This window comes from Homalodisca vitripennis, chromosome 1, assembly GCF_021130785.1.
Source record: "Homalodisca vitripennis isolate AUS2020 chromosome 1, UT_GWSS_2.1, whole genome shotgun sequence".
NCBI classification, from domain to species: domain Eukaryota; kingdom Metazoa; phylum Arthropoda; class Insecta; order Hemiptera; family Cicadellidae; genus Homalodisca; species Homalodisca vitripennis.
The window spans coordinates 4524423-4552074 of record NC_060207.1 but is presented as its reverse complement, the minus strand read 5'-3'; the positions used below and the strand labels follow the sequence as shown (position 1 = coordinate 4552074).

The 27652-nt window shown below is 33.4% G+C and overlaps 2 protein-coding genes across 3 annotated transcripts in view; one reads left to right on the top strand and one right to left on the bottom strand.

The window, feature by feature from the left end:
• LOC124356717 (mitochondrial inner membrane protein OXA1L) overlaps positions 1-14118 on the bottom strand; it is a 33761-nt gene extending 19643 nt beyond the window's left edge. Inside the window, exons 1-4 of one of the 2 annotated variants that reach the window (XM_046807902.1) lie at positions 5365-6306; positions 4905-5006; positions 4614-4745; positions 3088-3217 (exon numbers count right to left, since the gene is read on the bottom strand). In XM_046807902.1, the coding sequence (XP_046663858.1) occupies positions 3088-3217; positions 4614-4745; positions 4905-5006; positions 5365-5403 (403 nt within the window). In that variant the 5' untranslated portion in view covers positions 5404-6306. Of the gene's footprint in view, positions 1-3087; positions 3218-4613; positions 4746-4904; positions 5007-5364; positions 6307-8808; positions 9040-13847 lie in introns of those variants that run through there. The other variant, XM_046807893.1, reaches the window with a different exon arrangement.
• A 263-nt stretch (positions 14119-14381) lies between these two features.
• LOC124356708 overlaps positions 14382-27652 on the top strand; it is a 47288-nt gene continuing 34017 nt past the window's right edge. Inside the window, exons 1-6 of the mRNA XM_046807883.1 lie at positions 14382-14684; positions 21854-21942; positions 23202-23363; positions 23693-23824; positions 23936-24049; positions 25090-25340. Of these exons, the coding sequence (XP_046663839.1) occupies positions 14678-14684; positions 21854-21942; positions 23202-23363; positions 23693-23824; positions 23936-24049; positions 25090-25340 (755 nt within the window). The 5' untranslated portion in view covers positions 14382-14677. The remainder of the gene's footprint in view (positions 14685-21853; positions 21943-23201; positions 23364-23692; positions 23825-23935; positions 24050-25089; positions 25341-27652) is intronic.

Sequence of the window (27652 nt, the reverse complement as noted above, 5' to 3'; positions counted from 1 at the left end):
GTATCCTAGAATATATTAGACCCTCAATATCATCCTGCAAGAATAGCCATTTCTTAAGTTCTGTTTTAAATCTCCTACTAGCCTTAATTCTTTTCAAAGGTTCAGGTAATATGTTAAAAATCTTTGGTGCTACATAAAAGTACGTTCTCTGGAAAATTGTCCGTTTGTGAGATGCTAAAACTATGAATATGTTCAGAGTAGGAAAAAAGGCTAGATTCCTTTAATTATAAAGTTGTACTGTCACCAAAACATTATATTTTTAACTTTAATGGTTTATTTTCCTTTCTGATAACTTGAGAGATTTTAGCTGGCCAGTGTCTATATCCTTTTATTTTTGCAAAAAACGATCTACTGATTTAAAATTTGTATCCGTCATGGTGTTTGGTAAATTAATTAAATTTATTTGATAAATTGGTAACTTAATTTGGTAGTGTCCAACTAAGCAGTGTAATGCATCCAGTGAGAAAGGCCAGTGATGGAATTTGCACAGCTGGCAGTGTCACCAATACGTAAGTGGTGAGAACCTTTGTTACCACAGCACGAACAAAATAACTTTCCAAAACTAGTGATGGGCAAATCCTAATCTTAAAAAACCGATTCCCAAATTTCAAATCGTGATAACTTTTTAAACTTAGGTATGATTGAAACAAAATTACCACCAATCCAATTTCTATTATTTGGTGTTAGTTTACCTTTGGATACTGTCTGATAATATAAAAAGTAACCCAAGAATACCACTCTATTGTGAAGGGATTTTTAAAGGTTCAGAGAAATAAGTCATATGTCCTACCTTCTACTTTAATTTGATAAATGATGATATGGGCATTCAGAATGTATGCTTTGAATCAACAAAAGTATGGTACCGGTACTAAATTTGCATTAAACTTTAAATGTTTGAAAATTTCAAACCCATTCTAATCATGATAAAAACATTAAATATAATATTTTTTATAGAGAAAATATTCATACCATAACTATAAAAGTTATAAAGTAAACAACAATAGATACTGACATTAGTGTATACATGCAGTACGCGCTGCACAACATACAAAATAAAAACTGCAAGTGAAATATTATTCACAAAAGCATAATAATTTCTTAATAAGGTTATAATATATCTATTTATAATTTGGATTTTTATAAACAAATACAACAAAAACACATCTTAGCGATCAGTAATTTGCGTACTACTGATCAATACTCATCCGCAAATCGACGCATCAAACTTGCGGCAATGTTTGAAAGGAAATATAGAAAATACAAACTGTAAGCAAAATATTGTCTACAAAATGATAATTTGTTAATTAGATTTACTATTTAAAGGTTTCCATACACAAAGTACGATAAAAACACGTTTTTGCAGTTGTTGGTGCTAATACTAAGTTCCAAAGAGCTTTCAGACTAAAAAAAAAAGCAATTCGAACTATCGCAAAAATCAAATTCAGAGAGTTGTGCTGGCAAGTTTTCAAGAAATTGCAGCTGTTAACTCTGCCATGTCTCTATATATTGGAAACAACTATGTTTTGTAGGAATAAATGTACCTTTACCAGAGGCTAAGACATACACATGTATGAGACACGTGGCAGAGCAAACTACCGGACTGTGAGACACAGAACGGTGGTTTATGAACGCCTACCGTCACAAGCGGGTGTTCATTTCCTCAACAGCCTGTACCCAATTCAATCAAAGATGCTCCAATACCAAAGGCGTTCAAGACTCGCCTAAAACGCTTCTTGGTGTCTCAAGCATTTTATAATGCAGGTGAGTTTTTGGCTTTCAACTGGGAGGCTGCCCAATTAGAAGACTGACCCCGCTGTTCGAAATGCGTTGCATTAGCGATAAATGAAAGAGGTGTGGCTGTAAAGATTGTATGTCTGTATGTGTATTATAGTATGAATGACAGAAATTTTAAGATATCAATATTAATTGACGTTTGCCATACGATATAATTATTGTCTCACCAATAAAACAGATTTGATGTGTCCAACAAGTTGTCATCTGCGAATAAATGCAGCAGAATCACGCCACTGTGTGAACATAGAGATAGAAAATACTGCAAACATAATAATACTTACAAAAATACAATAATAATTTAATTGTTTTATTAAAAGTACAAGAACCCCGTTATAGCAATCAGTAATTTGTATATTGTCGACAGGGCAGATCTCTGCAGATTCAAACGTCGAATCCCAACGATCGATCCTACAATTCAAATCTTTGTTGAAGATTTGGTATATTCAAGATTAGATGTCAAACTAACACTATCTAAAACAATGAAAAGCATTTTCTACTTTTCATATTACTGTACTGTCCTTTACTTATTTTGTGTACATTTTATAGTGATTTCCACTATCAAACACAGCATAGTATTGTTTAAGTATATTATAGATAAATATTGGTCTGCTTATTAAACATTCGGCCTTTAAAACCAGCTCAAAAGACACAATGTCTTTACCTTTCTCAATAGATAAAACAGAAAGCAGATATGTGTCACTGAACTGTGGACAAAACTAGGTTGTAAGGTACTTATAGTTAATAAGGAGTAGACCATAGCTATCAGTTTGTGAGATATAACAAAGACAATCACTTTATTGTAGACTAAACCATGTTAGGGCTCTCATATTCAATAATGGGCAGTCCATAATCATCATTTCTGGGATAAAACAGCTGAAAGTAGATGTACCTGTACTGTAGATTACAGTATGTTGTTAAGGTACTTTTAGTTGATAAGGTGCATTCCATAATCATAATTTTTTATAGATTGTAAGATTTTGCATTACTATCTTAATCTTATCTTATAATGATCATAATTCAGCAATCCACCTTTCTATCTTTCCTAAGAAATGCATAATTTTTAAACGGATTACAAAATCTTCAAAAATCTTCTGTTTACAATGCATACTGTATATTTTTTTAGTTCTTATCAAGATGTCTAAAATCCTAAAAATACTTCTTTTGGAAATAAGTTATATTTTAATGTTTTAAATATTAATAATAATGTAGTGAAATTAAATCACAAAATACAACTAAAAATGTATAATACTAAAACTTAGAAGCAAGCTAAAATATTAAAAAAAAATGTATTACCACACACGACGGCTCCCCACCACGGTAGTCCACAATCCACATGGAGATATTCCAGGCAGTTTTGGACTATTCCAACTGGTGTCCAACCTCCCAGCCCTTGACTGGCAAATGTCGGCTCCAGAGTGAAATCCTTCAAATAGTAACAGAAATTGAAGTTTTAACACTGTTCAAGTAGAGTTTTATCCAATTTTACACACTTGAGTATTCATTTTTATTATCTCTACACTATTTAACTTATAAAAAATAACACTGAAGACAAACATTGAAATATGTGTATATAAACTAAATGTTCAACTTGAGATTATCATACATTATAAAATCAATCAAATAACAATAAATCTAAAAGGATATTTAATTTGAGGGAGATATTTTTGCAAGTACTCTATAAAAGGCTGACAACTACCAGAAGTTTAAAATATGAAAGTTATTACAATAAATTTGAAAAATAATTCCATTCAAAGATTCTGAATTCATTGTAAACAAGTACAATGTACGACAACACTAAAACTCTGCAATAACTCAATTAAATATTAATGATTAATTAAATAATAATACAATTCCATTTATTATAGAACATAGAATATTTAGAACAATTTAATGCAGTAGATAATTTCAGACATTTGCCATCGTTATTGCACCCTACATTAGGACCAACACATAGGGCCGGAAGAGGCTTGCCTTTACTCCTTCCTCCTCCTCACCATCGCCTTCCTGTCCCATTGTTCCAGATGACACGACGTGGTGCAAAAGAATGAGCCGACATCGATTTTCGTGTTAGTATCCCACTTTTATCCGTGCCGGTATAATTTGTGATTATGTTTCTTGTACTCGTGACTTATGCTGGTGACGCATTCTTTGCAGTGACAACGCCTGGACGAGACTCCAACCAGTTTTTGAGTATGTTGGAACCCTCTTCTTTCCCTTCTTCTCGTCTTCTTTCTGTTCTTTATTTTTATATGTACTAATATCTCCCTCACCTAGAGAAGAGGATAGATTCCAATCCTATAGATAGAAACATTGTTATATCTTTTGTAACCATAACGATGGTAAATGTCCGAAATCCTGTTATCCTGTCATACTCGACATCAGAGACACATAGACTACAAAATATAGTGTAATCCATGTGTTGAGGTATTCTCATTCTATCATAAGATTCACAATTGAATGTAATACAATGTTTTAGACACGATCCCAAGAGTAAAGTCTGTTACAGCATCAGATTTCAGTTCCTGCACTAAGAGGAAGATGAACTGGAGCAAAATCAAAATCCACATTGAATCATCCCTTCCCACCATAGCTATGTTACTTTTATAAGTAATTGTAAAATTGAAACTAAACATTTTATTATTCTAAAATACTAATAATTTAAAATAAAGTTTGATTTATTCAGATCAAAATTATGTTGAAATGAAGTTGATTTGATGATACATTGTGTCTGTTACCACATAACTTAACTTATTTAAATGTTATACTTTATGATCATACATAATTAACACCAAACTGATAAAAGTATGCTCTTCTTATACCTGTGCTGTTGATGTGACAAGCGGAGACGAGACGACCGGAGGTTCTGGCAAGGAATCAAAAATACTTGTGTAGTTAGGGGTGTTTGATCCCTGAACTGAAGAACTAACATCTGCAGCATTTCCACAAGGCAGCTTGTAAATCGAGTAAGAAAAATGTAAAACAGAAAACGATAGTATTCGTAACTTGGTCACTTCAAGCAGTTCAAGAAAGTAAAACAAAACATAGCTAAAGATTTTAAGAAGAAAAAGTAAAATCAAAATGAAAATCTACGAAGATCCCTAAATATTTACCTGGTGATCTAAATCCGAAGTTTCAAACACAGCTTCCTTGCCAAGTGAACCTGGATCTGAAGAAATCGACTTAGATTGTGATGTCTCTGCATCTTTCCAAATCTAATTATTGAGTTGAAAGTATGATCATTGATATAAAATATCATCACATAATGAATAAATTTATTAAGCTATTACAATTTTCAATTGATCAAATAAACATGGAGATATTTAGTCTAATGTAACAGTAGACTACTGGTACAAACACAGCCAATGCATGCTACAAAATTGTGTAATTCTCAAAAGAATTATTTCAATATTTTTGAAATGAATATAACATTGAAAATTATATTTAAGATGAATATTGCTGCTCATTCAGGAAGAAAACAGAAACTAAACAAAATTTCCTGATACATTGGAAAGAAAAAGAACTCAAAATAAATATACTAAGAGGCTCATTCAGAAGATCTTTAAATTGTACCTCAATAGCTGTCTTATATATTTCAGGCTTTGAAGACATTGGATTTGACAAAGTGTCCGCAGCTTTTACATCTTCTAGATAATGACTTTCTGTTCCATCTGTATATCCAAATGAAGATATCAACTCTGCAAACTAGTGAACAAAAACAAGAACACAGCCACACCTGCTTAACACATACCACTTTACCAATAACAATCAGAGAAAAAGTTATTGACAATTCCATTTTAAAAATAAAGACTACACAGGATACAATTTCTCAAATTCAACAAAAATATTGAAACCTGATTATCATAAAGTTAAATGCATAAGTACTGAAGAAACCTAGTTTTTATCGCCACGTAGTTGTACTGGTTATGTGCAGACAAGTCGATGCTACTGTATTCTAATGTTAGTGTTAGGGCATGAGAGAGCAAGCCCACATTTGTTTACTATTAGCAAGTGTTTTCTATTTTACTCCAATATGCGAGTTAGGTATCATATTATGCGTTTGGCACAAAATTATTTATTGCATATCTTGACTTAGGTGCGTTTTACTGTTTTCTTAAATTAACTTATGGTTTAGATTTTGCATCTGAAAAAAAAGAATAAATCATTACAGTTCTCCACATGCACAAATTAACAATTATTTTTCGAAGCTAGTTTAAATTACTAACTCCTTTAATACAAGCACATTACTATAATATTGTTGCTTATAAATACTGAGCCAATTAAAAAAATTGATTCTGATTGGAGCGTGTTACGAAGGAATAGGAATATAGCCCCATCCTCTATTTTTATTAGGGATGGGCCACACCAAAAATATTTTATTGCAATTCTGATACCAATACCTAAATTTTGTCCTGAGTCTCGATTCTGAATTCAATAAAGATTTCTTTATAAATTAACATGTTCAATTTAATTATCTTTAATGCACCATGCTGTGTGCTGAAGTATGTTTTTGAATTTTTATTTGAGTATGTGCTTGAAACTATTTCTTTTAAATGAAAACAACAAACTTGTGTCAATTTTACTTTATTTCTGTATTTTTCGAATACAAAAAAACCTGACATGCAAGTGCATCATCAGCATAAAGCATCAAATAATAAGACGCTTCGTGCTGTGCTGAAGATGCACTTGCGTGTCATGCTATCAAATCATCTGTTATCTCAATTAAAAAAAAAAAATAACCTAAATTTAAGTTGTAATACCTACCTTGTAAATTATAATGCCGAGATGACATTGTCTCCTCGTTTTTATGAAAACGTTATAAACCATGTTAGTTTTGTTAACTGAATTTCAGCACTTTTGTGTCATAAAAATAATTTTCCCAATAAAATAGGTAGAAAACAAAAAACCTAAGCTTTTCTATGCAAAACAGTTTTATTCTTGTAAAACGCTCAAATACAAGTTCAAAATTAGTCTACCACTTTGGCAAGAAAAATAATGGTTATCTTACTTCCTCTGAGTCACACCTGTAATTACATATCTTTTTGCAATATTACTCCAAGCTTCTAAAGCGAGATTTACAAATAATTCATTATTTATTCGTGAATTTTATCATTTTGTTCTGTCATAAAACTACAGCTAGACTTAATAATTCCTGAAACTAAAAATCGACATTAAAATGTTGATCTGACACACACGTTCTGGCAGTTCATATAGTACCTAAGTCATCACTACCACCATTATTTATATACCATTTTAAACAGAAAGAATTGCTGATTTCAATGGTGAATTTGTTTTGCTGTTTTGGCAGCAGTGATATCACAGTGACAAACTAGCCAGAACAATCGTCTTCATGTAGCCATTTTGAAGCAGGAGTTTGTCTGTTTTGACCTTTAGATTTACTTACAAAAAAGTATTTATTTCGAGAGATAGTGTTAACGACTTATAAAAACGAGTTTATTATGGATCTTTTTAAATCAATGTGTAATGTTTTCGTGTCATGGTTTTATATGTGATAAGTTGAAATTAGTCAATCTACACTATTGTGCAGTGCAGTGGAAGTGTTAGCGGAGAGCTACAATATTAGTGATATATCATGGGCATGGTTTATTATGTTGGCCTATAGCTTTGTTTTAGGCTCTCATTTCAATAATGTCCCAAAATTGTGCTGATTTTTGACTTTATAGAACTTGTTGAGCTGTCAGACTGATAACTTTAGCCTTGATAGTGACACCTAGGTCTCCCTTTGTGCTTTCTGGAACCCCAAACTAAGACAATATTTCAGCAAAAGTTCAAAATTTACATAAGAAGAAACTTGATCTTTTGAAACTTGTCACTCTAAACTCCACTTTACGCCTAAGCACCTACAAGCGTACACTTGTAGGAGACCAGGTAAGTATTATTTATTTATTATTTTGTAATGCACACAATTCTCTGGTATATTTTGGAAACATTCAGAGTAAAAATTATTTTTTTTTTTTTCACTTTTGAAAATAATCATACCCATAGTAACAAATTTAGCCTACAGTGTACTATTTGTGGATTATATATGTGTATATATATATATATATATATATATATATAATATATATACACACACACACACACACATTAAATTTGTATAAATTTAATTTCAATAAACATTGACTCGCAAAAAGTACTTGCTCCGCTGGGATTCGAACCCGGATCTCTCACTTGCCGGATGAATGTGCTACCATTACACCACAGAGCCCTCACTTTTTACGATTCAATTATTTTGTATTTGGCCGTATCTGTCACGTATGCGTTTAAATAAGAAAACTAACATATGATCCGAAGACCAAATACCTGTCAAATGACTTTTATTTACATTAAATTTGTATAAATTAATTTCAATAAACATTGACTCGCAAAAAGTACTTGCTCCGCCGGGATTCGAACTCAGATCTCTCATTTGCCGGGTGAATGTGCTACCATTACACCACAGAGCCCTCAGTTTTTACGATTCAATTATTTTGTATTTATTATCAATATATATAAAATTTTCCTTCAAGAGAACCCGGATACCATTATATATTTTCTAAAACTTGGTAAAATGAAGAATAAATTGGCTAACTCAGATTCTAATATTTATCATACTATCACACTTTACCAAGTGCAGTCTCACCACTTAAAAAAAGAATTTTTTCAGTGTAGTCATATTTTTTAATCGTTTATGCATAATGTTTTTATACCATAATTATCTCCACATTCTCCTGGAAAAATAATCTATATATATATATATATATAGGTTTATAGTAGAAATGTATTTATCCAAAAACTTCTAAAGAGCAGTTAAACACTCAAAAGTGGTCTGCCATCTGAAGAAAAAATGACTGCCAGTTCCAGTGTTATTATTAACTTCAAGATATATATTTTTTACAATGAGAGAAACAAAAGTCTAGTCATCTGAAATATATATGAGACATTAAAAGTACAAGTTCTGTACAATGTATACTAATTTTAGACTAAAACAAAATACCAGGTTAAGCCTAGACTCACCTTGATCGCTGCCTCTGTTATCTCTGATAAAGGAACTGGGGGTTCTGGGATGGGATCTAAGCCAGTAGTGCTCTCAACTGTACTTTGGTGAGTCGAAACATTTGAGCTCTCAAACCTAATTTGTGGTCCAGTACTAAAAACATTTCTTCTATAGTTCTTAAAATGTTTACTTAAAAGAGCAATTTTGGTACTGTGAGAACACCCAAAATGAATCTGTGCCACATTTTCAATCTGTAAAACAAAACATTCAGTAAGATTTTATTTAAAAAACAGACAAAAGTAATAAGAGAAATAAAGTTACAATTTATCCAAAATGGTGTATTGTAACTTAAGAGAAAACACAAGTTACTTGCATGTTAGAACACATGAAAGTTTGCTTTGATGAAACCTGACCTTTAAGATGGACTGGATTGTATTGTGGAATGGTGTGGTACTTACTTGATGTCTCTGAACACAGACAAATGGCTATGCATTACCTTCCACTGCAATATTAGCCTTTATCAGTGTATAAAGCTGTTTTATAAATATATATATATATATATATATATATATATATATATATATATATATATATATCAGTGATGCTATCCTCAAACGTACATCATGCCTCCTGCACCAGAGCACTGCGCATGCTTTGTCTCATCCATCTCCTCCATAGAATATTTAACAGTACCCGTTCTCTTAAGCTGCTCTACTCTTCGTTCGTCAAACCTCATCTGGAGTACTGTAGTGTCGTCTGGCCCCTCATCATGCCTATCTAAAATCCAATCTAAAAGGTGCAAAATAATTTCCTCCACATGTTGGGTACACTCTTGAGTTCAGATACGCTGAAACACACTTGCTTGATACTGTTAGTCTTCTCAATCTGTCATTTCTCGAGGAAAGACACATTGTTTAGGACATAATGTTCTTACACTGCTTGGCCAACTCCGAAGTGGACTGTCCCAACCTTCTCCAGAGAATCACATTCATAGTGCCTGCCGGAAAAAGGTCATGTGATGTCTTTCCAAGACCAGTAGTCTCAATGAATTATGCCATGAACAGTCCGCTGCTAAGGATGCTATCTCCGAGGACTTGGACCTCTTCTACATCAAAAGTAGCTAGCCCCTTTAAGAATTGTCTCTGACCTTCCTTCAATTAATACACTGACACATTTAATTCTTAATGCACCCTCATTTGTCGTTATCCTTGTTAATACTTTCATAGTCTATATTTATTAATAGTATTAAAATTGAATTGTCATTGTATATTGCATGTATATTTTCATTGTAATTTTTCTCTTTGTTTCATATATTTTATTCATCTTAGTACATAGTTTCTTACAATATTATTGTTTGATTGAATTGTCAGATGTCATTGGAATAAAGAATAAAGATGTTAGACACATTTATCCTTCAAAATAGTAATAAGTAACTGAGGTTTTTACAGTTTTTGTTACATTGTCTAGTATTTGACATATAAAATCGATATAGGCTATCTCTGAAAATAGGTGCAGCCTAAGAATGAAGGTTATATGGTAGTATAGTAGACAGGGAGACTCTAATAAGCGGCATACACTCGTTATTCGATAGTAGACCATGTAATGAATGTGCCATAGAAAGTTTATCAAAATCGGCTCCTATGTTTTTCAGGTACGGCTATTCATAGCCTAGATTTGGTTTTTCAGAATTTACTTGTGAAATCGATAAATATCCAAAAATAGGTGCAGCCTAAATTGAGGGTAGTAATATAATACAGTAGAACATGTATTGAAAGTTTTATTAAAATTCCAGTACTTACCTTGTTTAACCCTAGAAGTGGCGCGCGCCGTATATACGGCGCATTAGGCCGTCGTCAGACGCCAATGCCGTATATACGGCGCATTAACATGCTTGTTTCATATTACGTAACGTTTGAAGTCGTAAATATTATCCGATCGTGATAAAACTTATATGGTTGCACAGAGGAAGAACCAAACTTCTCTAATATCGAGTTTTTAAGTTGTATTGCACTTTTATTTTCCTCTATGTGTTGTGAAATACTGACAGCTGGAATGAAGACAGCTGGTGGCTGGTTGCTATGTTGACGTCGTGTCGTGTCTTTGTGCAGTCACGTAGCGTTTGTTTACTTGTGTTATTTAGGTTCAGTAGTGATAATATTATATTATTTCAGTGTATTTAGTAACCTTTTTTTTCCGTATTAGTGAAAAATATGTCTTCCACAAACTATAAAGATCGTTCAAGTGATTTGAGGGAGTTAGTGGGTGAGCCTATGTCAAGTGATGATGAAGGACAGGATTCTGATTTCGACATTACAAGGGAAAGTGTAACTTTAGTGATAGCTTATCTGATAGCTCATCAGACGATGATTATGTTGCCCAATTGCTGATGAAATTGATGAGTGGAACCTTGAACAACATTTGGAAAATGTGCCGCAAGCTCCATGTAGGCCTAACCTCAACTCTAGGCCTAGGCCTGAATCTCCCAACCTGTTTGACATTTCTGGGCCTAGTTCCAGACCTGATCCCCCAAGTTACTGATCCTGTTGACTCTGTATGGGTGTCTGTCTTCCCCCCCCTGAACCTGTAAAAGAAATACCCTTTTTGGTTAGGGAATCTAATATACGGACCTAGAAATTGTCCTGCAAGAAACTCACCACCAATAATGTACCTGTATCTATTCTTCACGCAAACAATCTGGAGACTGATATCTCGAGAAACAAATATTAATGCTCAAAATATTATTGATAAGGCTAGGAATGAAGGACGGCAAATTGAAAACGCATAGTAGGGTTAAATAAATGGGTACCTGTAAGAAATAAAAAAATACATTTCTGTAGTGATCAATATGGGGTTATCATTCCGTAACATATTGTTCATTACTGGGATACCAACTCAAGCCAACATTTACCATTTTTTTTCCAAAAAAGTAATGTCTCTCAGACGATTTTCAAATGATAAATGCAATGCTTCATCTCAATTCTACAGAAAATCCTCAAAAAGGACAACCCGGTCATGACCCATGGCACAAAGTCAGACCTTACATTGACGAACTTAACCATAATTTCAAAAAGTACTTTGTACCTTCCCAAAACATTTGTATAGACGAAAAGTCTAATAGGCATGAAAAACAGAATGGTTTATTTACAATATATGCCAAACAAAAGGCACTGCAGATTTGGTTTGAAAAACTTTGAGGTATGTGATAGCAGGACTAGCTACATGATTCATTCTGAATTGTATTGTGGGCATGAATTTTTTATCAGACGGCACTGATCCATTGGCACAGAGGGTAGATTATCTACCTTTTAGAACAATCTGAATCTACTGGACAAAGGATACCACTTATTTACGGATAACTGGTACACTAAAATTCCCCTAGCAGAAAAAACTCTTTGAAAGAAACACATACCTCACAGGAACGATTAGGAAAAAATTCTAAAGGGACTGTCAAAATCTTTAATCAACAAAAATTTACAACCAAAAGAAATTGTTTATTTTAGGAAAAATGTTTTGCCTACTTGTAGGCTTTAGAGAGAAAAAATCTAGTAAGCCAGTCTATTGTTTGTCTACCGCTGTACATGCAGAGAATGCAGTTGTGTGAGGAGTAAAAGAAGGTACTGAAGTGGAGAAACCTGTTCTAATATTGCCAAATACAATTCCTTTATGGGAGGTTGTTTGACGTAAAGGATAAAAGTATCTACCATGCCACCTGCAGTAGACCAACTAGAAGGTATTGGAAGAATATTTTCTCAAACTTCCTTGATATGTCTTTGCATAATGCATATATACTGTACAAAAGTAATAGTGATCAGCCCATGTCTCGAAGAGATTTTATAGGAGTCAGCATAATAGAGGAATTGAGTGCAGCTCCTAATGAAACTCAAGGACAGTTACCAATCCCAGGAGCGGGTGGTGATGTAGTCGGTCCAGTGCAACGAACTCACTTTACTCCCCAACAAAAATAATCGGTTGTGTGCTGTGTGTAATGAAAAAACACAAAATAAAGAAAAGGACCAGCTATTTTTGTCCAGGCTGCAACTGCGGGGTCCATCAGAATTGTTACCACCTTCTAGAACACTTCTATAGACCAACAGTAGTTGGTAAGAAGAGGAAGGCAACCAACAGCGATTCAGAATAAAACTGTTGGACTACACTTGTAAATATTGTAAATACTGGTAAGTTGTAATAAATATTTTTTTATTTTGTTTCTGAAGTTAATTTCTAGACTTTAGAAATTATTAGATGTAGTTTCATGGTCTTGAATACATACAGATTTATTATTTTTTTTCCACTTTCTCTGGACACAAAAAAACTGAATTTGTACAATTTTATGAATTTTCGTAAAAATATGTAAATATATCACGTTTTAAGCCATATAAACTATATATTTCTGAAATCAGCATAAAATTTCGAGTCAAATGGGTATTTTGAAATCTTTGTTTTATAAACTCAAAATTAGGTACAAAACGGAATTTGGAGTAAAAAAAATTTTTAAAAACCAAAAACTTCACATACTTTTTGAAAAAAAAAAAAATAATGTTAAATAAAATAAAATTACCAAAAGATGTTTCTCTGTTCTTTTTGTGAGAAAAATGATGTATAAATATGTTACATTTGGACCCATTCGTTGCAGTAAAAACCAAGCTTTAGAAAAATACCTTACACCGGTTACCCTAAAACACTGTGCCACTACAGTACGTTTGCGCGCCACTTCTAGGGTTAATCATAGCTGCTACAAATCGCGATTAATACCATAAAAGTAGACTTTGTTTATCTAAAATATATATTTGTAGTATTTATCTTCACATTATTAAATTAATATATATATTTTGTAAGGGTTAAGTTGAACTGGGTGTTCAGTTAAGAACTAGGTTCGGGTACTCGTTCTTTCTATGGATGGAATCTATGGCCAGTTTCACGTCAGCATCTCTACTATACTATCTGTACTATACTATACAGATTATAAGATCATAATTTTAAATAAATATATTAATGTATAAGTTATAGAGAAACAACCAAGACTTGGCTATTATTTATGGAATAACTTTGAAAAACTAACCTTGATGAAGTTCAACGCCGGTTTTAAGGATTGCTTCAAAAGAAATCTTCTCGATAACATTTCGTTTCTTAACAAAATGACAATAATTAAGTACAAAAAAGTATTTTACTTTAGTAATGAAGTTAAGAAGTCAATGAAAGCATTTGTAATATTGTCATAACCTCTTCCTCCACGCAGTTTCAGAGTACCGTCATTTAGAAACTGCGTCTTCAATCTTGATCTTGCGCTAGTGTGTCCTACGTTACAAGCTGGCTGGTACTGGTCGCTTGTCTGCTTCTGCCTGCCTAGCTGGTGCACCATTTTAATTATTTTTCCTTCAAGGTTGATGATGCAACTCAAGTTGACTACTCATATTACGGAATGTTGGATGGTACGCTTTTAAGTGTAACATTAAGAATTAGCATGGAAATCAAATACATAATTAAACTAAAATAAGTTTTAAATAAATAGAATTTCGAGTAAAAAATTACTGATTCTTAAACGAAAACTTACTTTTTAAAGTTAGTATGGAGATGGATTTAAGTACACTACATTGTATCTAGTAGTCGTTAGCGCGAGGTGATGTTTCAATATGGAAATGCTCGTCCTTTTAAGAATTTTTCTTTAAATAGTTTTAAGTTAGTATTTATCTGTTGCTGTGTTTAATTTGATTTCAAGAATGTTTCATTTTCAGTTTTCACGCATGAATGTGTCTTTTTGTCAAGTGATTTATCGAAGAATAAGAAACTAATTTTTCCTTCCGGTGATTCAAAACACAACCAAACAGTGCAGTTTTTATTGTGTTTACCAGTGAAATATGTCGATATCAGGATCTTGAATATATAATTCTGATGGATGGTAAGTTCCTTATTATGTTTTACTCATTATAATTATTACATTGATTACCTATAAATGCTTATATCACTACCCTTTAAGCAAGTCCTACTCAAAATACCAGCGAACTAAATAATGGCGGGTTTAATGTCTCCTGTTCAATGGATCATAATAGCATTTACTTAGCCATATAACAGCCTAGATTTTTTGAAACTAAATAGTAGGCACTATCCATCAAATTTAGTGTCAGACTTCTAACACATAGGAAGGGTATCTTGAAAATAAAATCCTTTGAAGATTTATAAGTATTTAGGGTATAGGCCTACTCAGTTTGATAATCAGACCTGAGCTTTTCATAAAAATAACCTAATAGTTTAGAGAAAAATAAAATAAAAAGAACTGTATTGGACTCAAATCATATGTGCACTGTTTTTCCCTCAAATATTCAGTAAAGAGTTTACCTAGCCTATTTGCTCATCAGCAAGATTTAGTTCCTAATACCTACAGGTTAACTTGATTAGAGGTGGCAATGATTTTAGGTGTCTTGCCGACCTGGTGATGTGAGCAGTGACAACGTTCAGCATCAAAGGCTGTTTTTTGCACACTCTTATTTTGTTAGAAAACTTAGCAATTGGCCTATACTAAGTAATAATTATTGAAATTTTACTGTTAACACATTAACAATGGCGTGTAGGCTACAGTATAGTAAGCAGCCACTATCAGCGGCCGGAATCATGGTATCCTACCAAATTATCGGTTTGAAATAGGTATAGGCTACCTAAACTATAAAATACAAAAACATTCTAACTATAGATTTTTTTTCTTTAGCCAAAAATTTGGCAGCCTGCATTTTATCCATGAGACTTAATAATTCTCTTTCCAATGTATTGAATAATAAAATAGTTCCAAATTAATTCTAAGATGAGACTTTAATAAGCGGCCTACACTTGTTATTCGATCTTCATTATCAATTGATTCAGTAAATTACGCAATTTCTATATTAAATAATAATTGTACAACCTACAACTGACCAGAGGGCACTAGCCAATGGCAATCATCACAGCAGAAAAAAACAAGATGGCGGAAATAAAAAGGAAGGGGGACAGGAATGGGTCCTTTTATTATTATTGGCTCATGCTAGATGAACTTCTTAATACCATATTGTGACTCCGCATTGGTTTATTACAAATATCTGATCTGTTTGAAATTAATTGAGGCAACATACATTAAATTGGCTGACCAACCAATCAGTGAACCATCAGTCGAGATTAGGTCGCTTTGGTTGCCAATTCTAAAAAATGAACTAAAAAGAAAACCAAAAGTATCAAACATTAATTATTATTAAAGTTACACATGTTAATTAGAGAAATCCTACCCACCTTCAATATAAAATATGCATTTATTAAATTAAGAACAAAATATTTTTACTGAAAGACTAAATATAAGTTTTCAAAATCTTAAACATTTTTACTCAACAATTAAACCTTGTTCAGTCTTTTTTTAAATATATGTAGACATATTAAAGTTAACCTCACTTGGAATTAAATTTTTAAACTTATAACTTAAAAACGTACAAAACAACGTACAAGAACAGTTGTGATTGCCTAAGCCAATCGCAAATACTGACTATACAGGGTGTATCAAAAAGAATCATCTGATTTAATAAAATCATAACTATTCTGTTTGTTGAGCTAAATGCGCCAACAAGGTACGGTTGAAAAGAGTATCTTTTAAAGTTTAACATGGTTCCCGCTAGGTAGCAGCAGCGTGCTTGAGTGAACGCCTACTTCATTTCTAGTGAAAATGGCGTCTGCACCACAAAAAGCGTTTTGTGTTCTACGTTAATGATGCATCCTTACATTTCTGGCCTCCAAGGTCACCGGACCTTACTGTATGTGATTTTTTCTTGTGGGGTTTCAATAAAGACTCTGTATATGTGCCTCGGCTACCAACAACAATGGATGAGCTGAAGAATCGCATTACAACATCAGTGGAATCAGTAACTCAGGACATGCTCACTGCAGTGTGGGATGAATTTGAATACCGCATAGACATATGCCGTGTATCTAAAGGTGAACATATTGAACACCTTTGAAAAGGTATGAAAAAAAACTTTTTGCGTTTCCCTTTCAGCCAAAAAAATTAGTAATTGTATATGTTTACTACTGTTCGAAATATAGACATGCCAAATCGGATGATTCTTTTTGATACAACCTGTAGTGTAAATGTAATTAAAATTTACAATACTATAAAAAAAAAACTGTACTTATTTCAGAAAAAGATATGATCCTTAGCTATCTTGATTTATATGGTTTTAAGTGTTTTAGAGATGGAAAAGGTGTTTCACTAAAATCGCTATATTTTAAAAAGTTAGAGTGATAATCAAGTATTTCTGTTTTAATTCATATCTATGAAAAACATTGAATCACATACAAAAATAAAATTCATGGTATTTTGTGTGCTTCACCATGTAAAACATTTTAAAAATAAAAAATCTGTATTGTACAACTGTTTTAAGTTTAGAAGACTTACAAAAACTAAAGCCTAATAAAACAATTAATAACTTTTGTTAGTTAAGATTAAAAGGTTAAGTACAACACACTAACAAAATTTGTTCCAGATGAAGTTATTTTAATGTAGCCTAATATTACTCTCGGTAAAAACAATACAGTAATCTTTAATTATCATTAGTATCTAGGCCAAGCGCCTTGTGTTGCTCCAAAGCAATGTAAATGAATGTTAGAGTTAGGCTTAATGTACATTTTTTATGAAATATACAAATATCTTAGACACTGTATTTGCAAATTTTAACAAAAAATCTAACTTATAATGGGGTAATTCCATGTCAGTTCAACCAGGCCATCTCACCCACCATCTCACATTTTGATGAAACTTCGCTTGTTTGTTCTACCCATGAAGATAAGTCACCATGCCAAATTTTAACACTCTACCTCTTACCGTTCCCTTTTTATAGCCTTTCAAAGTTTTGCATTTCCGCAAATTCTAACCTATGGATATCGCAAAATGAAGGACGCTTACGTTTCGAAAATAATTTGTAACTTTTTTATTTACCATTAAATCTCCATGAAAATTTATAGGCTTATTCTTAAAACAATGAAGATTCTAGAAAAAAATACCTTAAACCTCTAAGTTAACCTACTAGGGCTGAAAAAATATTTTGTTTGCATTTTGTATTTTTTTTAAACGAAGACATAGTTTAGCGTTACATTAAATATTGTCGAAAGGGTATGTGATAATCACAAAAACTTTTTTTCTGAATAATTCTTACTAAATGGGCTATCAAATGATGAAAAAATATTAATGGGGTTTTGACACCTTTGTTGTGTTTTATGTTATGAAGATTTCCTTGTAATACCATTGTAAAACTGTACTTCATACCCAGTTCTCACCACAAATCGAAGCAAGAGAAGAAAATGGCGGGTGACATTGACAATCATTGAAACCTAATCCATAAACTTGAAACTGAATCTTTTTTACAATGAAATTGTTTTATGTGCTAAATAAAACAATCTGGAACATTGAATTTAAATATAAATGTATTGTTTATAACTACACTGTCAGCAACTGTGTTACCAATGGAACAAAATTAAATCATAAAAGTCCCAACATCATAGATGGTTATTTCCAGCGACATATTTGATAATCATAACACAGATTTACAGACTTACATGTAGATGGTTTGAACATTAATTTTTCCTCAAAAATACAAAACGGCTCCAGCAAGATACATATATCATGTGAAAGTATGTAATATACACTACAAAATGGCATACAATACATCTGATTTTATGTGCTACCATTTTTTTTTAATTAGGCTACCATATGAGTTTGAATTCTTCAAGTTTTGCAGGCAAGCGGTCCGAAATTTGTTATACTCCAAAATACATAACGGCTCCAGGATGTCACATATACCACATGAAAGTACACAATTTACAATACAATACGACATTTTATACATCTGGTTTTACGTGCTGAGACTTTTGTTATTAGGCAACCAATGAGTTCGAATTTTTCAAGTTTTGCAGGTAAACTGTCTGAAATTTATGTGTTTCTCAAAAATAAAAATGGTTCTGGGATGCCACACATACTACATGAAATTACACAATATACATTACATTATGACATAATTTTTATGCACCTAATATAATTTATGGTTAAAAATTTGGGAACGTTTGCATGCAAATCTGAGATTTTTTCAAATCATAGGTAACCCAGTAAAAAATTCTTCACAGCATAAAACCAGATGAGATGTATTATATGTCATAATGTGTGTATATTGAAGACTCTTGGAGCAATTGGAAAAACTTATAAATACTACTAAATGTAAAGAATACAGTACATTTCCAATTTATTTATTTTTCAGACAAGGCCTTTCGAAACCAAAAGTTTCATCATCAGGCGACTTCACAAATTTGTACTATAACAAATCTTCATCTTTCAAATGATACCGAAATTGACTACTTTTGCTGTCATTTTAATATGAATATATTCAAACATACAAAGCTCTGTTATATAGTCGCGGGCACGACTTTGGTCGTCATAATGAGCATTAATTAGGCATTAACCGACCACGACGAAAAGTGCTCGAAGGGTTAATCGGATGTCTCCGAAGTGGATGTCAATGTCTGGCAGGCAGCACTGATGGTGACAAATGAAAGACATCCCCTAAGATATTGTTTATTAGTAACATATCAATATTCTAAGGGATTTGATGAGGAATTTGAATGTTTGAGAGATCAAATATAATTAAACCTAGTTTTCAAGTAAACTGTATACTATTACCTAAACTAGATCTTGCTACATAAAATAACAAACAACTTTATAGGTGGGATGGATGGGGTGCATATCAACTGGAGTTTGTTGCACGTATTGTACAGAGGAGGAGGTTAAGTGATATATTCACTTTTCAAAATGGAGCTGCACGGTTAACTCTCTAACTGGCAACTGCCTTATAACAAAGAAATTCAGATCAAATTCACAGCAGATGACCAGATGTACCTATATAGTATATTATTTTTACAAGTGACATCACAGACTAATGCCTCTTAAAATTCCTCAGTGCTAATGTATGCAGGTGATACAGTACTTATACGAGGAAGGGAAAATGCAGATCTCAAAATTGACTCATATATATATCTGAAAATGGAACTTGATTATTGCCGTAAGAACGACCTGGCAGTAAATAAGGGAAAAGTACCCAGCTGATTTTTGGGGAAAAAAGGATGATGTAATTGCAATATCAGGTATTCAAAGAGCAGTTTTGGCCAAGTACCTGGGTGTAACTATTAATAAAGTATGTCATGGGACCTACAGGTAGATGCAGTATGTGGAGAGAAATCAGTTACAAGGTCTATGCATTTAAAAAATGTCAAAATGAATATGTGACAACCTTGAAACACTAAAAACTTCCTATTTTTCTCTAATTGAAACATATTCGTTATGGTCTCGTAATCTGGAGAAACTTCACTAAACACAACATCCAAAGAGTGCTTGTCCAGCAGAAGAAGGTCATCAGAACCTTGACAAACTTGTGCCGTTAGACTCCTATTGTTAGGCATTTAAAGAATTAAAAATCCTTACAGTAGTTTTACTATACATCTAGGAAACAATCCTTCATGTATCTGGAGTCTCTGTGCCACGAGGAGCTGAACCCACTTGTACTTCATCAGAGGCACAATCAACTACCTTGCCAATTCACTGCCATACACTCTTTGAAAAGAAGCCCTCTTACAGCAGAGCCAAATTTACCAACAACTTACCAGAGGAACTCATGACTATCCACCATTTCAAGAACAAGAGAAAGGCAATAACCAGCTGGCTACAATACCACTCTTCTACAGCATCGAAGAGTTCATGAGATGGAGGACTTGGACACAAGAGCCACACCCACTGTACGTTTGTTTTATATACACACACATTTGTATATTTCTGTGCTATCTACTGATGCATTTTCAATGCGTTACGTTGTCTGCTCTATGAAACATTGGAGTTCTTGTGTAGGGTATATAGCCAGATATTTTGAAAGATTTCATCTGTACACTTTACATGCTACATAAAAGGAAATGAGTTCTATGATGGTGCCATCCATGGAATTTTCCTGAACATCATTGAAGCTTCAGGCTTCTAGTGACAGTTATGCTGGCACAAATTCTCTTTTGTCCTGGAGCTTGTAAATATTTATTTTCTTTTTTGTGAGGCATTAAATAACTAACAAAAAATATTTGAAATATTAATTTTTTAATGTTGTTAGGCACCTTACACCTAAATGAATTTTTTAACTGAAAACTTATTTTGTAAATTAAAACCATACATAAAACAGTATATTAGTAAAATAAAGTGAGTTAGAAAAACTTGTTAGGTGTTTGGTCTTCAAATAACCTATACCAAAGTAGGTTGATCGTTTTCCATTGCCAGCTTTTGCACCCATATGCTACGTCATGTATCCCTCATTCTTTCATATTCACAGTTCTTTATAAATGAGTGTAATTTAAGCGAAAAATAAAATTGAAAAACACGATAAATATCTGTATATCTGGCATGTTTGAAGCAATTCCGATAACAGGGATGCTACAGGTCAGGGAAGTCAGGGAAAAGTCAGGGAAAAAAAACAGGACTGGAAATCAAGGAAAAGTCAGGGAATCCGGTCTCAAGTCAGGGAATTTCGATGTTCGTCAGGGAAAAATATAAAATCCCTTTACACAAATAAACTTACTGCCGCCGCGCCGTATTTTACTTCTGTGTTGTAAAAGATCATTTAAGTCAATCTTTTTGTACGTATTAAACTGTGTTCACTTTATTTTTTGCTTTTTTTATATTTGCCACCCTGTTAGCCTCAACACCGCTTTTTTCCACCCATTAATTGCCAAAAACCCTGGGGATTGCGTCGAAAAAAGTCAGGGAAAAATGAAAAATTTGGTCTGGAAATCAGGGAAAAGTCAGGGAATTTCATTATTGGACTCCTGTAGCAACCCTGGATAATAAGAACTTGTTCGTTGCCTCTTGTGAAGGGTAAAAGTAGTTTCCTATAAACTTGATGCATACTGCTTGAAGTGTTTGAAATTTTATGTTAAAACACCTGATTACCTTGCTACCTGGTTATTGAAAGATGTTTATGAAATAATAGTAAATTTGAGGTGAAAATATGTTTTTAATTCTGATTGTATTTGTTTCAGATATACAATCATGGTGGGAAGTACCAAGTATTGCCCACTTTTGTTCCCTTTTTCGTGTTGCATTTAATCTTCTAGATTTTGATATTGAGGTAAGAATAAATTATGTTTTAATCATTGATACACCTGTATTATAAGTATTATTTGAAACTTGATACAGTCTGTGAGAAAATAAATAACCAGAGAAGATACACATGTGTTTTGGGTCAAAGCAGATTGAGAAGCTTTGCCAACCGATACAAGGTGGCTGCCTGCAGTGAACTTCAATAAGCCATTAAAATACCAGACGATCATTCAAATTACCATAATCACTGTGAGTCCAGAAACACCTATGAGGTATCCAGCTGACTGGCATTTTGGTACTCTAGGGGTTATAACAATGACAGTAAACTAGCTTTAAGTAATGCCAGAGTTCCTTTCAACGTTTAATTGTTTCCAATAAAACTTTTAGGAAATGTAAAATGCATTTCAGACCACTGTTTGTTTTTTTTTAGGTTCATAATAATGGAGTTTTGGAATTTTTATTAACCCTTTGAGTGCCACAGGTATTTCCCGAAGGCATATGCATAAAGTGCCACGCTGTTTTTTCGCATATTTGTAAGCTTTTGGGAAAAAAGCTGTTGTAAAATAACTACCAAACAGATTTCCATCATTTTTTTGTTGTTTTTTTTTTCTTATTATGTGTAATATCTTATTCTAGAATTTTAAAAACATGGCATTATATGTATTAACAAAATGCTGCCCGGCACCGACATTTTATAAACTGTACTTCATTTGTCAGAGTTTAGAAATTACTTAGTAATGATGTAGTTTTCCCAATAAATCTAATAAAACATCAATATAACACATATAAATATGATTAGTAAATGTAGAAACAAATACTTGCTAACATATTTACATAAAAATATACATTTACTAAATAATAACCCTAATAATAATTACACTGGAAATTCACGTTTTTCGCTTGGACACAGCTCAAATCACTACATTACTTTTGTAAAGAAATACAGTACAATACTGTATAAGTTACTATTTTAATTTGTATTTACTTAAATGCTTGGTTATCGGCACATATACAAGAAAGGCCGTTACGCAACACGGTACTCGTCCGCTACGTCGCGTGACTGGAAGACAGAATCATCGCACAGGTACTTCGGTATTATCACAGCTCACTATTTTTGGACGAGTTTTCCTTATCAGAAATCAAAGGAACTAGAAGTCTAGTCTTCTTCTAGTCTTCCCATTTTTAAAGAACTAGAAGAAGCTCCTCTAACCGATGTAACAGAAGATAGTGGCAGCATATGAACAAATGCTACATGTCTATATATTATTTTGTCTTCTCATGTTTAAGGAACTAGAAGAAGCTCTTCTAACTGATGGAACAGAAGATAGTGGCAGTTCTCTTCTTCAAGAATTGATTGTTAGATTGCTCTGTGGCTGCCTTGGTAACAATGGAATATCCACATTTAACTACCAGATGTTTCTGCGACGGCTCTTCCGTCAAAAGTGCCGGGTAATTGTATAGTATTACGTATAAGTATTTAGATTATAGGAAGTTTAACCTATTTATAGCGTGATGTATGGATTCCAAGAGATCAGCAAAATTTTGCTATCCTAATATTTTAGACAGCTAGCTTTGCATAACCAAGCACCTATTCTGACAACTTGTGTGCTCTATATTGTTTATAACAGATACACTATCAATACGGTTACTTATGTTCTAAAATTTGTTTTCAATCATTTTATTTATGTAACACTTATAACAGTAACATCTTTGTGTATTATTGTAAAATGATTGTATTGAGTTTTTTACTTCCAACTATATGTCAAATTTCTGTTTAGGAGTATGGGAAAGAAAACCCTTTCAATTCAGACATCGACTTCCAGTTCCTGCCTTTACGCACTAAGGTTGAAATATTGCATGCCCTCTGTGATTTCCGACTGGATGCTGAAGATGTCCTTGATGTTCTCAAGGTTAGTATTGTGTAATATTGTTTTAAACTTCTTAAATGTATACTAATCTGAAAATTGTTATACATTCAAACATCTTGATTATTTATTTATCAGAGAATATTTTGTCCCCAGAACCTGGATTCGGACAGTCTACGAGTGCATCCTCTTGGATATGATGAGAACAGATCAGCGTATTGGTACTTCTATGGGACTCGACTTTACAGAGAAGACTACCCCAAAGCAGCTGTAAGAAAGTTTTTAACTATAAGGACATTTTATTTTTTCAGCTGGATCATGTAGTCTATAAAACAATTAACACTTTACTTAGGCGGTAAGTAAAAAGCCTTATGAGTACGAAAAGTCATAAGCCTCATAAGATCTTGAAAGGCTTGCTCACAGGAGAGATTAAATTTCATAAATCCCAATTATGTAAAATTTACCATTCTTTTCCTTTAAATAAAGTTTTGTTATTTTTCAAATTATTCTGCACCCAACCTATTATTTTTAGGTTTAATAAATCCTTCTGAGAGGATCCCTTAGTAATAAAGGTACTTAATTTATTATTGCTATTTTTTATCCTTTTGTGTTGTGTTGTTTTCTTTTGTTGTTTATAAATCCTTTTGTTTTAAGAGAAATTTCTATAACAAAATGAAATGAAGGTGTACAATTCATTACCTCATCTTGTAAGTAAATTAGCAGATTTGTTAATCCCATGAAAAAATGACAGAAACACAGAAAACAACAGTGTTTTCTGTGTTTTTACTTCTTACTTCCATACATTAGTTCTTTAATTAACCTTAAAATTACAAGGTTTTTTAAACGTACATGTTTGCAAATTACATATTTAATAATTATTTTAAAATATATTTCAAATTCTTAAAATATATTAGTACAATCAATGCTACTCAAAATTTAAACTGTCCTATAGTTTACTAGAACAGTTGTTTTTGTGTGTATGAAGTGCTAAACAAAACAAGATAACATTTATTCATAGAAAATATTTTTCTATCATAACATCATTTTACAATATTTAGCTCTATACTTATTAACAAACATCGGTGTTGTGAACTCTGTTCTCTCGTTTTCTTGTAAATACTGATTAGTGATGATGAAATAGCAGTGGGCTTTAGTTAGTTTGTTATCTTTGTCTTTCATTGACAGTTCATTTAGTCGAGGTGGTTACCTTTAAACTCGTTTTTAAACGTTTCTCGCAAAGAGAATTATTCAATCTGTTGTTTTTAGAATCTGTAATCTATTCAGCTAGCTGAATTGGAGTTCGTTTTCAGAAAAGGAAAAAAAAGAAAGCAAGAGAGAAAAAGCATGGGCGGAAGTCGCGCAGCGAAAGTGAGTCATCGGAACCTGAGATGGGCTGTGGTGAGTGGCAGGTGGTCTGCTACACGGAGAGTGACTGGGAGCGACTGGCCATCAGAATGGAGGACTCTCAGTGTAAGGAGGAGCGCGCCTTGCACACTGTGCTAGCAGAGGACTTTCTGCCAGAGATACCCAGACTGTTCGAGGAGAAGGAACGGCTGCAACGGTCAGGCCTGCCATATTCAATAGTTTTTCCCACTTTGGTTTTTATTATAATCAATCCCTAATAGCTGCTTTCATTAAAACATGTATAAAAGCCTCTTGGCCCTTAAATATTTACATGAATATGACTCTTTTTTTTCAATTTTACACTACCCATTTATAGGGTCTGCTAACACTTATTTAATTATTTATTCTGCCTGTTTTACATTATGGAATATGGAGTAATATTTTATTTCCAAAAATTCAAAATTTAGCAACATATCTTTAACAATGATGAATATGAGTAATTTATTGAAAGGATAACAGGATTTCGGACATTTGCCATCGTTACAGGTTATAAAAGTTATAACACAATGTTTCGAGGATTGGAATCTATTCTCATTGTCAGGTCGGGGAGGTATACCTGACGAAGAGGATAGATTCCAATCCATGTAAACGTGTTATAACTTTTTATAAACAAAAACAAATTATTGGTAGTATTGTGACTGTATGTATATTAAAATAAGATCAAAATTTATAAATTGGAGGATTTAAAGTAAAATACAAAGCTGAATTGGTGGTATATCAATATATTTGGCATGCAGGAATATACCGCTAGTGGCAAAATTTGCTAAGTCATTACAGTTTTGTGGCATTTCTGCAAATAACAGCTGGTGATAAAAAACTGTCATTGTGACACTTGGCATAAGGGTTCTTCTTCTTCTTCGTTTAAGGGGCAGCCTATTGCCATATACAGCATCAAGTGCTTTTTGCACACCCCCGAAGTGTACCATGAGGCCGACCAGTTTACAGTTTTCAGCAGTTCTACAAACCACTGAAAACAACTGATTGGGTCCTCCAGGAGACATTTACCATCCTTGTCTATGCTACCAAAGATGGTGTAGCGCTCCCTTGCTATTGCAGGACAGTCAAAGAGCATCTCAGTATTCAGAAGTCTCCTCCTGTTTGACGCACATTCTACAGAGCGAATCCTCCTGGAAAATGTAGACTTTTTGAAGATGCTTTCTCAGGTGACCATGTCCCTTAATCAGACCCATAACCCGAGAAGACACTGATTTACTTAAAGAGAGAGAGTCAGACTTCATCCTGGGGGAAACCGACTGTAGGACCATTCTGCTCATTTCTCAGACCTGGATGTAGCCTCCACCTTCTCTTATGTTCAGCGAACGATATGTTCAGCGCGAACCCTCTCGAGACAGCCCTAAAGGATTCACTCTTTAGAAATACCACAGAATAGTTGAGGTCCTGTCATGTTATACACCCAATAGTCTCCAACTGCAAACGCAGAAGTGGGATTAACCCATTGCGGATCGTATTGTTTTGGCGTGCGGGCACAAATTAATTTACGGTCAGCGGCCGTAACCGAACAGCGATGGTGCGCCACATCGTATTGCTCGCTATTGTATACTAGAAAATTCAGCTGTGAAGGTATTCGTTCAGATGGGACATGAGCCTGCTGGACTATCCGTGATGTAGGAACGATAACACGCGAGCAAGGTTCCAGGGTTGCAGGGATGATGTCTGAATCATAGTCTAAATTAAGCGGCTCGGGTGAAGCGATTACAACATCCGGGCCATTGTCTAGACTAAACCCGCCAACATGTACGTCTGTGTTGTTTAGTTCTTTGTCACTAACCTCAAAATTATTATAATAACAACTGAGGAAAACGCCCAATCAGAAGCACTAAAAAGCAGAGAGTAAACTCATATGATGATTTTTCAACTTCGACATACAACTGCAATCTGTAGGATATTTATAACACTTTTGAAAACTCTAAGCGTAGACCGTTGTTAAACACTCTTAGTTGACAAGTGAAGACGATCGCCCGATCTATCAGACATGAATAGAACTATTTGGAGGGAAACTTAAAAGCAAACCGCTTTTGCGACCTGAGCTCGTCATCGTGCAGTTAGGCCAGGCCGCTGCGTGATGAGCCCAGCTCGTCAGTGATCCGCAATGGGTTAAACCCCGACTTTTAAAATGTAAGACAGTCGTTACGATCAGCTCAGCTATGTATCGACACAAATGCAAAAAGTTTTGAAGACTGCTGTAATAATAATTTTTTTTACAATCTTGTTCACTTTTTGTGGTTATTTTGTGTGTTATTACGACGGAAATAAAATTTTGCTTACGAGGAGGTGTTTTACAAATTCTCAATTATCTCGGAAGCAAAACATTTGCGACCCTGAAAAAATGTGCATTTTTATCTAAATAAAAAAACTTCTGATAATACTTAAATACTTGACTGTATTTTAATTATGTATAATACATAATATCATGCTTTCTAATCTATTTGTTTAATATATAACAACAAT